Source organism: Canis lupus, chromosome 25 (genome assembly GCF_048164855.1).
Source record: "Canis lupus baileyi chromosome 25, mCanLup2.hap1, whole genome shotgun sequence".
In the NCBI taxonomy this organism is placed as follows: Eukaryota; Metazoa; Chordata; class Mammalia; order Carnivora; family Canidae; genus Canis; species Canis lupus.
The window spans coordinates 18,845,978-18,859,980 of NC_132862.1; the positions used below are offsets into that span (position 1 = coordinate 18,845,978).

The 14,003-nt window shown below is 32.8% G+C and overlaps 2 protein-coding genes across 10 annotated transcripts in view; one reads left to right on the forward strand and one right to left on the reverse strand.

Moving 5' to 3' along the window:
• The window catches only part of ERGIC2 (ERGIC and golgi 2), a 37,734-nt gene extending 31,289 nt beyond the window's left edge, over nt 1–6,445 (forward strand). The window contains exons 11-14 of the mRNA XM_072798483.1: nt 1,702–1,799; nt 4,253–4,415; nt 5,700–5,782; nt 5,951–6,445. Of these exons, the coding sequence (XP_072654584.1) occupies nt 1,702–1,799; nt 4,253–4,415; nt 5,700–5,782; nt 5,951–6,013 (407 nt within the window). The 3' untranslated portion in view covers nt 6,014–6,445. The remainder of the gene's footprint in view (nt 1–1,701; nt 1,800–4,252; nt 4,416–5,699; nt 5,783–5,950) is intronic.
• Nucleotides 6,446–10,942: 4,497 nt separating this feature from the next.
• Nucleotides 10,943–14,003, reverse strand: part of FAR2 (fatty acyl-CoA reductase 2) — a 132,040-nt gene continuing 128,979 nt past the window's right edge. For all 9 annotated transcript variants that reach the window (XM_072798476.1, XM_072798475.1, XM_072798479.1 and 6 more), the window contains 2 exons: nt 13,867–13,994; nt 10,943–12,950 (listed from right to left, as the gene is read on the reverse strand). In XM_072798476.1, the coding sequence (XP_072654577.1) occupies nt 12,788–12,950; nt 13,867–13,994 (291 nt within the window). In that variant the 3' untranslated portion in view covers nt 10,943–12,787. The remainder of the gene's footprint in view (nt 12,951–13,866; nt 13,995–14,003) is intronic.

Genomic DNA, 14,003 nt, shown 5'->3' on the forward strand with positions numbered 1-14,003 from the left:
TCATATTTCTTTGACTCTTTGGTTATTATTCATTATACTTCACTCCTCACATGTGGTGAGATTCCCTTATCCATCATGTTTCTCCCAAGTGATTATCCCACCCATGTATACAGCAGAGATTATTATTGCCTCACTGCTCTCAATTTCATCTTTTTGTCATTAATACTGAAGATTTAAACGCCTTTTTTCTCCTAGCACTTCCAGCTCACTCCCTCTGTTTATAACACAATAGAGTTTATTTGTAAAACACCTCAAAACTAGGCATAGATAGAGCAATTCGCCTTGTATCAAAGAATGACTCAAAGGATGAAACTGAAGACCATCTATCTACAATTAAAAGTCATCTATCGGTGGTGGACAAAGTGGATACTTTCTACTCTAGTATTATCTGTGATAATATTTAGGCTATTATATAGAAGAACTAGTCAAATACTGTTTATGTTTTTGAAAGTTATATTGGTACAAGTGGTGGGTGAAATAAGTGGTGAAGTTGAAACAGGTTTTATTTTATTAGAAACTTGTTTAATGTTAGTGTTTGAAGATGCCGTTACTCTTAACTTTCCCTCCTATCTCGTTTACCCTTACCTCCCCTGTTCTGAGTCACACTAAGAGACAGAGAAATTGAACTGATGGAAATAAAAATTCATTAAAGTTGAGCAAAAGAAGATAGACACACAAAAATACATACTGTCTACTATTTATATAAAGTTCTAGGATAGGCAAAACTAATCTGTGGTGATAGAGGGTAGATTAGTGGTTGGCCTAGGGTCAGAGATTGAAGAAGGGGATTGATTGCAAAGGGGTATGGAGGAACTTTTTGAGGTGGTAAAAATGTTTTATACTTTGATTGGTGGTAAGTAACCATGTGGCCAAATGCAATTGTCAAAATTTATCAGACCATACATTTAAAATTGGTGTATTTTATTCCTGTACACAGTTTCTGTAGACAGTTATGCTGTATGTAGTACATCTGTTTTCATGTCAGATGTAATGAGGCCCTATTATTTACCTGATTGAAACTACAGATAGATCTAATTCTAAATTTTCTAGAATATAGACCTTGACAATGAACACGTTTTGTATAACATGAACAGTTACCTGTTCAAGGTTAATTAATTAATGATTAGTAATATACTGGTATTTATGACTGTATTAAACCTAAAAATGCCTAAATACTATAAATAGGATCTTTTTGACTATGCAGTAATCTCAGAACGACAGTGAGTAGGTTTGTTCATTATCTCCTCCTGTCGTATCAATTCCTTGTATATATCCAAAGGCTGACTAATTCAATTTTGGTTTATTTATAATTCTTAAGATATTACTAGAAAATGAAAATATGTCTTGTGATTATAATTTTATTCTTACTAGTTTCTGTACTATAAAGAAATGTTATTTTTTCACATTTGATAAAAGGATGATAATGTTATAAAGGATACCTAATGACTAGTTCATTTTTTAAACATCTTCTAATAGATGTGTATATGTAAATATTTTATGTTTATTGAGAGCTTATTTACCACGTATGAATATACTGCTTTCATTGATTCTTTTAATTGTTGTTGTTATTCTTAAACACTAAGTAATAAGTAGCATTAAATTTCAAGTTAAGTGCATTTAATAGGAGGAGGGCGTATTTGGCAGTAGTATTTGTTACTATTGGATTGATTGGAAAAAAAACACATTTTGTTTTTATTCTAGACAACCAGATGTTCCAGTATTTTATTACAGTTGTGCCAACAAAACTACATACATATAAAATTTCAGCAGACACCCATCAGTTTTCTGTGACAGAAAGGGTAAGTTGAATCCCACAGATAAAAAGTTTTGGTTTTTTTTTGTTTGTTTTTTAGCATTTTATAATTCTGCTACAAAATAAGGTTAGAGTTGGTGCCCTCCCCCATTTACAATTTGTGAAAGCTTTGAAATGCATTAACATTTTATTTCAAGCCAATGAAGTAAATATTAGAAATGGATATTAGTATGCTTTAGAGCAAGAAAAGATTTTAAAAATCTGGAATGTCTTCTATTCAATTTAAACAAAGTATTATTAAACTATTATGGTATTAATGCTTTTATTTTTAATATCCTTATTTTGTAATGTTTCCTATTGTATTGGTATAATTAATTCTTACCTGCCAGTGGACACTCTGATTTCTGTGTTATTTATTTTTTAATTAATGTACCTACCCTGGGGCGTACATGGTTCTAGTGGCTCAGAGAGCAGACCTAGAGGATTTGCCTTCCTAAATTAGTGCTTTTTATTCATCTAATTAAGAGACAAACATTCTGCAATCTCAGAGTGGAGTGGCCTTAAAAATATGAGGAACAGAGCTTTAAAATTGAACAGTTTAACACATTTCTCATTTATTCTGGGTTCATGTTTTCTTCTTATTATTTAAGAATGGTGAATATTCAAATATGAATATCCAGAAGAATCCCAAGGTAAAATATAAGTGCTTTTAAAAATTTACTTCCTCCATGTGGAGTTTTCTTTTGATAGCCTTACAATTTATGATGACTGTGTCCTCAATAATTGTAGAATTTCCTTTATCCTCAGGAAATTAAATACTGAAGTTTTTAGGAGTGACTTTCAAATGATTCAGGGTGAAAAATCAAGGGTCCCCCCCCCCCACAAGGGTTTGTGTGTATATGTGTGTGTGTGTGTGTGTGTGTGTGTGTACAGAAAGAGAAAAACTAGGTAAAAAATATGCAAGTATATATTGTGTTTTTCAGCATTTCTTTAGGGATGGAATGATAACATTTTTCACTAAGATTGACAACACCTGAACTTCAGGCAGTCTCTATAGTGGCAAAGCTTTGGGGAAAATATGCACATAATACATTACTATGGGAATGCAAAACAACATGGTCTCTATGGAAGAGAGTTTAACAGTATCTGCAAAATGACATATGCATTTACTCTTTGACCCAGCAATCTCACTTCTAGAAACTGAATCTGAGGATATAGTGGAAAAAATACAAAAGTGATATGTATGAGGCTATTCACTCCATTCACTGAATTCACTGTTATTTGTAATACTAGAAGATTATAAACAACTCAAATGGTACATGCATACAATGGAGGAACATACAACTTTCAATAAAAGAGAGAAAGGTATCTATATACTGATAATGAAATCATCTCCAGGATGTATTTCAAACAACAAAATTATATTAAAAATATATCTAATCTTAGAGCATTTGACCTTTGCGTAGTATGTTTGTGCTGATAGGGTAACTAAAATAGTTGTAAAAAAAAAAAAATTTCCCTTGTTATTTGTATAGCTACAGCTTGCAGTTTATAGCTTAATAAAAATAGGTAAGGGACTGTTAAGACAAAAGTCAGCAAAGCACTGTGGTAGCATATTTTTCAAGCTATAAAATAAATTTATTAGATGGTTTGCAAAGTTGACTTTTGAAGTGTAAACAGGATGGAATGAAATAGAGTATTTTCTTATGCAGTCTACACATTATGGTAGGTTTATGATTTTAGCTGCATTCATTTTAAGAGAAAACTTCCTTTAAAAACTAAACCAATAGCTTAAATTTGATAACTTCTTTTTTTAATATTTTATATTTATTTATTCATGAGAAACAGAGAAAGAGAGGCAGAGACACAGGCAGAGGGAGAAGCAGGTTCCATGCAGGGAACCTGACGTGGGACTCGATCCCTGGTATCCAGGATCAGGCCCTGGGCTGAAGGCGGCGCTAAACCTCTGAGCCACCTGGGCTGCCCAAATTTGATAACTTTCAAATGAGTCCTTTCTCTTTTCTTCTTGTATCATATTTCATATAGTTTAAATAAAATGAATAACAGAAAGTGAAATTGTTTCTAAGTTTGAGAATTTAAATGACAGGAAATAAATATAATTATTTTGTAAATTCTTAGCAAAGAATTGTTACAGAAAGTATATTAAAATATGAACTTAGTTTTTATGGATTTGGTCAGTGAAGATGCCATATAGTTGTAAGCTCTTGAGCTCTGTAGAACACTTGTATGTAAAGTGACCTTTTTGAGAAAATAGGAAAGAATGACTCTGCTCTTTTGATTTCCTTAGAATCTCATCAGACAAAGAATACAGAATAATTTGATTGTCTCTGAAGAGCTTAGTCTAGTAAGGCAGTTCGTAAAGAGATTTAGATACTCCTCTTGTACAGCTGGACTGTAGGGCTTCATATTGATTGTACAAGTAACCAGATGATGTGAATCCCATTTTTCTCCTTCTCCTGTCTCTCTTCTTCCTTTTAGGAACGTGTCATTAACCATGCTGCAGGCAGCCATGGAGTCTCTGGGATATTTATGAAATATGATCTCAGTTCTCTTATGGTAACAGTTACTGAGGAGCATATGCCTTTCTGGCAGTTTTTTGTAAGACTCTGTGGTATTGTTGGAGGAATCTTTTCAACAACAGGTTAAGATTCATTCTTTTTTTTTTTGTCTAATTTCTAAAAGTATTACTGAAATTAAGATGGTTTTACTTAGCAGGAGCAAGAAATATATACACACATTCCCATATTTTGACATTTAAAGAATTTTTTCTGTAAGATTTAATTCCAAACCTCCAAAATTGTATTGATTAAGCATTGAATATAGCTAAGGTCACTACATTTACATTCAGTGATTTAAGGGAGATTACTTAATGAGCTAAAAAGATCCTAGAATTCAATCCAAGTTCTGCCATTTATGTGGTAATATAGGTCGTCTACCTTTTTTGAAATTGTTTCCTCATCTATAAAAATGGGAATAATAATTATACCTAACTTACAAGTGTGTTGTAGGATTAGATGAGAAAATGCCTATAAATAGTAGACACTTGAATGTAAATTTTCTTTTTCATTTAAGGTATTTTTAACTGTACAATATATAAAATCACATCTAATGGTACTTTGAACTATGCAACATGTGCAACCAGAATTTTCAGTCAATACTGTTTTTATGATTTGGGTCTTTTTTTTTTTTTTTTTTTTTGTCCTGAGTTTATGAGATTCTCTCAAAGGTAATTTGCAGAATAGTAATCATGAAGATTTGAGTACAATAGATAAAGAAAGGAAACTGTTCCTTCTTTATCCCCAACCCCTATTCAATATTACATGGAGCTGTATAGTCTATATACAGCTTTGAAAGACTTCCTTACTACCTTATTTAAATTTGTCTAAATTCGTGGCACTGATACTATTTATTTTTCAAAATGGTATGTGTGAGACATATAAAGCACCCTTGAAAAGATTGCTTTGTCAAGATCATGAATTATGTGGCCTTGTGATTTTGAAAAGAAATGTTTTAAAATTTAACTTTTTTTTTTTTTTTTTTTTTTTTAAGATTTCATTTATTTGCATGGAGGAGAGAGGGAGAGTAAAAGAGGGAGAGAGCATCCAAGGACACAGAGCAGAGGTGGGGGGAGAAGCAGACTCCCTGCTTAGCAGGGAGCCCAGTATGGGGTTGATCCCAGCATCCGGGGATCATGACCTGAACCGAAGGCAGATGCTTAACTGACTAAGCCACCCAGGCACCCCTGTTTGGTTATTTTTAACCATGGAAATGAATAAAGCAAACTGCTTTGTTTCCTTTCTTAATCTATTCTATTATAATTAGTGAAATTTTTTATTCTTATGTAACAATTTAGGAATAATTAATTTAGGAAATGATTTCATTAAAAGCATCATTTAATTTTTAAAAAACTTATTTTTTATTACAGGCATGTTACATGGAATTGGGAAATTTATAGTTGAGATAATTTACTGTCGTTTCAGACTTGGATCCTACAAACCTGTCAGTTCTGTAAGTGCTACAGTATCAAATGGTGCTGATCTCTAAATCATAGTATCATTGTTAAATCTAAACAGTAGCTTTTGGTGCTTCAAAAGAAATTGCCCAAAATAAAGCATTGTGTTTAGAGGGAATAGTGTAAGGAATAAAACTAATGCTTTGGTCTTTTCTTCTCCCTAGGTCCCCTTTGAGGATGGCCACACAGACAACCACTTACCTCTTTTAGAGAATAATACACATTAGCACCTCCTGAGTGAAGGAGATAAACTTTTTGCCTGAGACATAAAACCTTTTTTAATAATAAAATATTGTGCAATATATTCAAAGAAAAGAAAATATGAATGAGAAGTGGGAATCACACCTAGGGAAAAAAAAAGAAAGATAAACCCAAACTGAAATCCCGTATATGTTGTGTCTGTTACGTTGTCCTAGAAGAAATTATGCAGCTAATCAGTGAATAAGCCCAACTGGAGTGTTGCTTTGAAGATGACCCCGTCTGATATTTTCATAGCGAATGGGCAGTATTGAAATCAGAGCTTGCTTCTTGGTGGCAAAGAGCCTGAAGGAAAGAAGTCAAACCACATCTAAAGAAAAAGGCATTGATAAGTGCAAATGTTTGCGTCCTTCTGTTTTTAAAAGATATATCAGAATAAAATATGTAAAACATATGGAAAACTAGTCTAGACTTTAAAAAGTTGTGGTCAGGTCACACTGTTAATAAAGGAATATAGGGATGGGTCCCTATGCTATAGCCATATCAATGTTAAGCCATAATGACAAGGCCATTTATCTAATAATTTGGTCTGAGGAAGGTAACTGCTTTTCTTTAAACTCTGGCTATTGGCTTTTTCTGACTGTACAAGGCAGGGTCGTGGAAGACTAAGGTGAATTCTTACAGGGGCAGGGTATGTAGGTGCTATATAATATGTAACAAACGTAGCATTCACAAACTGTATAGTGGGCACTTATACAGGGAGAAGAAAGCACATTTTTTAAAAAGATGCTAAATTTTCTTGTCTGACCCTTATATTATTGGTATACTTTGGTAGAGGGAGGTGAGTAATAAAAAGGTCCACTAATGGTGATGAAAATTATCAGTTTGTAAAGTATTAAAAGTAGAATATTTTATACATGTTTGGGTGAGGGGCAACAGGGTAACTTTACATAAAGTAGAAACATGAGGCAAATACTTACATAAGGCAAGATCATGTCAGATCTGAGAGATTATCATTAAACAATGTCCGTTAAGCTGTAAAACTGGATTATGAGTGTCTGCATTCAGAGTGTCCTGAATGTGATTGATTTTGATATTAGATTGTGTTGTTGTAGCTTTCTTACTAATTAAGGATTAATTTTAAATTTCCAGACTTTGAAAGACTAAAAATAATGAGAGGGAGATATTGCTCAGGTGCCATTAAAAACTGTATTTGGAATACATGTACCAACATCAGTTTTCCTTTTGTAATACTTAATGATAGTAGAATAACTACCAGTCCCCAATGGTTTAAGTCCTTTGGAGAAATGGGGAAGTAAAATTCCAGGTAAGTGACAAAGATAAGACTAAAAGACTGGATTTAAAATGGTGGGTTTTGGAGATAGTATGTCACAAATTACAGTTTTACAAATGGATTTTTTGTTTTAAAGATGAAAAAATGTTTCCTTGGAAATAGTTGGTACAGATAATGTCAATGAAGAAAAGGAAAAATACTAATGAAACTGCTTTGAATTAAAAGCTTATGGTGAATGGCACTCTGAAGGAAATAAAAGCATTATTGTTTAAAATATATACTTTACTATTAAAAGCTATTAAGTTGACTGATTAACACAGATGATGTAACATGCTCTGAAAGATTTTGGATTCCAGAAAACTCCAAAAAATGAATGAGCCTTCTCTGTTATTGATTTATTTCAAATACTGTTTCCAATGAAGTTAGACTAGGAACTAATAGAACATCTCTCAGAAGGAATTTTACTTAGAATTTTAGCTATTTTAGACTGAATCTTGGTTCTGTGAATCTGCTTTCCAGAAAGTTCATTCAAGGTGTTTTGTTTTTTTAAGGGAGGTAAAACAATATTGATTTAAAATTATTTTCTTTCAGTTAGGATTTTAGCAGTTAAGTATCTTTAAAAGGATTTTAAAATTATTTTGGTGCTTGCTTACATATGATTTTTAATTGTTCCCATGTTTTCCAAATACCTTATTAAAATTTTAATGTAATTAATCTGTCCCACTAAAGCTGACTATAAAAGGAATTTCTTTAAAGCCAAATCCTGCTTTGCCATTGATTTATACTTTAATAGTTAAGAAAGCTTTTTACCTGAAATTCCTCAAATAGTCAAAGACAGGTTTTTGACCATCAAGGTAGTAAGATTCTGACCAGCCTTTTGGATGGTGAATGATGAAGTATGCCTGCATATTAGGATCAGTTAGGAGTTTCTGATCTTGCCAAGTGTTTCTTTTCCATTGCAGGGAACAGTGTACTGACATACCTATTATGGAGCTTTGGCTTGTGCCTCGGGGAGGCTACCCAACTTTATTACTCAGTCCTTTTTCATTTTATTAGGGTATTCATAATATTTATATATTCCAGCCTAAATATTTTAAAAGTTGAAACTTCAACTTACATGAAAGTTTTTTTTTTTTTTTTTAAACTGTGTTTTGTATACTTTGGCCTATAAAAAGAGATAAAATATTTAGGTGAATAATTCTCTGCTGCAGTATTTGTACAATACAGACTACCTCTTGGGAAAAGATTAACCCAGTATTATAATTACAAATTACTTCTAATTCTCAATTTAGACCATTAGTATCACATTTTTCTCAGATACATTTTATGATAGAGAACACTGAATTTTCATAGTAAAATTACTAATGCAAGTAAAGTTCACAATCTTTAATGCAAACTTAACTTTGGAATTCATAAAGGAATGACTAAGGTCTAATTTTTTAATGGTATCAGTAGGGATATTTTATGCAACCTGTCTTTTTTATGTTGTGGGTTACTGATTTGGGTACCAGAAAGTAAAATTTATATGGAGCTTGTCTGCTTCAAAATTTAAAACTTTGAATCTTGATCTCAAGATGGATAATTTTGATTGTTTAAAAGTTATCTAAACTTGAGCCAGAGGACCTTTAAAATTTCATTATGTCCTTGAACTTAGTACTTAAGTCCTTCCTCCCCTTCTGCTTGGAGCTCTATTACAAACCTTCTGCAAGCCAAAGTGAGTCCACCCTTTGTCAGCACTATCAAAACTAGATCACCATATGTTCATACATTATGGTATAATGCCTGTATTGATATTCAAGTATTTCCTATTGTAGTTTTCCCCCACTCTTGAAATATTTTTTAGTGATAAAATCACCTTGCATTATCTTAGGAGTAGGAAACAAACTGCCTTGGATTTTTTGGTTTTCTTGTGTTTTTTTTGTTGTTGTTTTGTTTTATTTTTAGAGAAAAGAGAATACAAAAGACTCATTTAATGTCTCAATCCCGAACATTTGGACTCTAAATAAAATGACAAATATAAGTTTCTTTGTCCTTTTATGATCATGTATCCCCAAATAAGCCCCAGTTCCTCATATTTAAGCTGCTTTTTTCCTTATAGGAAAACTGGCAATCTTTAAATATCACTCTGTTACATTTGCTTTTGCTCCAAATGGAGTTAAATTACTGTATAAGAGTGGATTTCTTTTGTATTTTCATATTAAAAAGTGAATGAGTGATGCAAATTGAATAGTTGACTCAAGTCTATAAAACTGTCAACGGAGTTGAATATAAGATTATAGTCAGTGAAACATTTAAATAGCTTTGTCTTAGCAACTCCTAATTGTATTGGATGTTACTCAAAAGGAATTAGATTAACAACTTCCAAATATAACCCATTTTATGCTATTTTGTGTAATAACTTTAAGGTAAGACAGTAGATGTGCGGGGACATACTGATGAAAGCTACATACTAAAGCTGATATAAAATACTTCAGAATCTTTCTTGTATCAAGCAGTTCTGCAAATGAACTTGGTGAATTCTTGTAGTACAAGATTTTTTATTTCTTTAAAGTAGAATTGATACAAGTTGTCCAACCTCATATCTCCCCACCTGTTTATAGCTCCAAGTTGGAATCAGTATTTCAATTCACACCTGAATTTTTTGTGTACCAAAATAGGGGTTTCTAGCTGTTAAAACTCTAGTGTCCTTTGCCATAACTATTTCTACTATAAGTCACCACTGTCTCTCAAGCCAGTTACATCATAAAACCAGCTAATTTTATTTCATTAAATAAAAGAAATGTATATTTTTACAAAGTAATCTAAGCAGTGAACATTTTCCCATACCTCTATGTGGGCATATGGGACAACCATCACTTTTAACTACAGACAGTTGTTCATGTTTCCAGAACATAATTAATGGATTTGCAGTTCTAGAAAAATAACCATGTGGAAATTCACATGGGATTCCTGTGAACTTTGAAAAATACTGATGTTTTTGGAAACTATTATGTCCACTGTAAGATAACACACTATTTGGGTCTCTTCTCAGATCAGTCTATTTACCCTGAGATTCTAAATCAGCTGTTTGAGCTGTTAACTGGAGGTGATGGTATTGGGTTAGTATAAAATTAGTAAGTCATGTAAGGAATGTTTTTTTTTTTTTTTTTTGAGTTGTATGCCCACCTGCTTCAATTTTTTCTAATAATTGCTTAGGTGGTGACTGTCTTAAACTCTGAAATATTATTTACTGTATCAGGTATGTTGTGGGCAAAAAACATAGGAATGAACAAAACTTTTTAAAAACAGAAATCTTTTTGTACTTACCATCAGTCCCTTTCTCAATAGTAGAAGATTCTTACTGCATTGTAATTGTATGTGTTAGGCATTCAAATAATTGTTAATTGTTCTTGATATAAAATAATTAGGGATTTTCTTTCATAAGATACCTATTTTTACCACATAATCATCACAGAACTTTGTGTCATTAATGCCATAGATAAAACATGCTTCAGCTTGTAAATGTAACTCTTAACGGTATCAGAACATAGTTAAATATTATGTATGGATGTGTGTTAATTTATATTCATTTGGTAGTTTCTTTGGAAGATTCTTTTTTTCTCAGGGGAGGGAGATTTACCATAATAGTCAGCAGTTAAAGATACAACACTAGAAGAGGAAAACATTTTTTAATTCAAACTTTCATTTAATCAAAAATTAAAATGAATACTTAATCAGTAGAATTTATGGAATTGGTGAAACAATCAAAAGATAGTAAATTCTTAGAATAATTGTTTAATCCAATCTCAATGAGTTATATCTTGATTTCATTTTTATCCTATCTGCAGTTTGTATCTTAATGTAACTCAGAAGTATCATATAGACATCTCAAACTAAAGATCACCAAGTGCTTTGTTTCAGAGCTGGTTTGTCTGCCCTGGAAAGAAGTTCCCAGACCTTAAATAAGATTGGAAAAGACATTGCCCAGAAGTGTTCCCCTAAATGCCCTTTATAGTGTTCAGAAAAATCTCTAGTAATACTGGACTAGAAGCTGCCCTCAAGCCTTGTGCACTGCAACCACGTGCATGTGCTTTCTTGAGTATTACTAATTATTCTGGAAAGTGAGCATAAGCATAACTGCCTTACCATTTTATGCTTTTGTAGTTTTCTAGTAGTTGTGATTATTTTTAGTTGCTTAGGCCCCAAATACCGTATTTGAATAATATTCCATGTTTTTAACATGAAATGCTCCAATCCAACATACACAGATCTCTCAAATATGAGGAAAGTTGGGATAACAGTTATATTATTAATATAGGAATTTGAGAATAAATATAGTTTTTACTAATTCATTGATATTATACATAAAATATTTTTAAACAAAACAATACCCAGTCTCTAAGTTGACAGTCACTTAGTGAAGTCTATCCTCTTCTGCTGTACATTGTACAGTTAACATTGTGTAATTGGAATGATCAAGATACTAGCAAGTCCTGGTGATCACAGAAGGGTAATCTTCCCTACTTTGCAGAAAAAGACTAAAACTAGCATTTACATTTATGTTTGAAATTTTGCTTTCCTCCCAGGCAGAGATCAGGGGACTGTTTTTTTTTTTTTTTAATGATTCTAGCCTAGTACCTTTCTCCCATCAGTCACTCTGAGGCCTGAGCAAAATAAGCTTAAATATAAGGGGTTTAGTGACTTCAGTGAACAAGAAGGAAACTCTTGAGAGGTTATCAGGAAAATGGATGATTCAAAAGATTTAGAAATAATAGTTGTCAGATTCAAATTACGACAACTAATTTTACTTGAAAGAATAATAAGCAGTCCCGATGCAAATATGCTTGATGTATAGTCTACATCAAATATGTATATTCTACACATAATTATTTAGACCTTGTTTTTTGGGTTTTATTTTTATTTATTTTTTTTTATTTCAGAAGTAGGTGTAGTTGACGGAGGTGCTAAATGTGAACCTACTTTTCCAATTTCCCCCAGCCTTCAATCAGGTCTCCATGGTATAACACAGGAAGCTGAGATTTCAGTGGAGAATGATTTCTTTTACAGTATTTCTGAGGATGTGAAGATCATTCCTCCTCAACTTAATCTTAGAACCCCAGAATGGTTCCAAGGTTAGAACTGCCTTTCTTTAGCATATTTTAGCTTCTACCATGTGTTCTTCCATGTTCATGGAGTCAAAATTAGTCCTCTCAAGAGAAAAAACCTAAATACGGACAGATAAGTGTATTTTGGTGTTTTATATTCAAGGGCACAGTATAGAATGTTAGGAAGCAATCTGGAAATAATTTTTCCTAAGATAGATATGATTATAGGCTAGGATATGACTTTCCTTCTTTCACTGAAATAAAAACAATATATAGGTAAGAAACAGGGATGAATACATGACAACACATTGGACAGGTAATGAGCTTGGGGCATATTCTTTGTTACTTCTTAATCTTGAGAACCACAGTTTGCTGTTTTAGAGGTATCCAAGAGGTTCCAGGTGAAAGGAGCTTGCCAAATGTTCTTAGACCTTAAGCGTGCTGGATGCCCTAAAGTAGGAGAGGAATTTATAACAGAAGCTCACAATGAAGAACCAGACATTCCGAGCCATCTGAGATCTTGCAATGAGAAGGCGCCAGGCGATGAGAAAGAGGGCAGTATTAAAGAGGTAGTGTATATTTCGGAGCCTGGGGAACAGACATATATAACCAAAGTTAAAACAGCACCAAATACCCAACTGTGTTATCTGAAATCTAAATGTGTTGTTTCCTGGTTGTGACCAGAATATTGTAAGGTGTTCACAGGTATGTGGCATGACCTTACGACCTCTTGATTTTTATAGCTTTTATTTCTACACCATGCCTCTGGAATAATCAAATTTCCATAGTATGAGTTTCTCTTTCCCATACCTCTCTCTTTTTTAACCAATCTTACAAACATTACTAACAATCTTTCTTAAATATACTTAGATCATATTGCCTTGTCAGAAATCTTCACTGTTTGTTCAGTAGAAGGTAAGTTCTAAGCTCTTAGCCTGCTATTCAAGGTTCCTCTCTGTTTTCAATTTACTTTTCCATGCTGATAATCTCTGCATTAAAAACCCTTTGCTCCTACCAGAATTGTATCAGGTTGTTAACAGTTCTCTGTCCCTTATGGAATAATGACTGAAAGAAATTTAAGGCAATTTAAGGACTTAAAAAATAGTGACTGATTTGCCCACGTTAAAGAGTACAGTCAGGTTTCCTGTTGTTGGGTATTCTTTATATCACATTGGGACAGGATATGAAGAAACAGAAACTTAGGTTCAAATCTGGCTCCTTACCATGTCTTACCATGTACAAATTACTTACTTTCTTTGAGCCTAAAAGGCTCTTTCATTTAAAAAGAAAAATGGGATAACAAAATGATACTTCCTTCATAGGCATGTGGTGAAATATAAGTGAAACAGTGTACTGCAAGGGGAGAGTGTACAAGGAAGGACCTGTAATGTAGTAAGTGCTCAAAAAATGTTGATTCTTCCCCTCCCCTGCTCAAATTTCATGTCTAGTATAGAATCAGATATATGTGGTAAGTGCTTAATAAATATTAACTGGTTATGCTTACCTTTTCAAATGTTGTTTTGCTTCTGGGATCCCAGCCATATCCTCTTTCAATAAATATTTCTTAACTCCTAAAACATAATTTTCAATATATTCCAACCAGTTCAACTGGCGCACATCAAAGTTGAATACCTGAAAGGC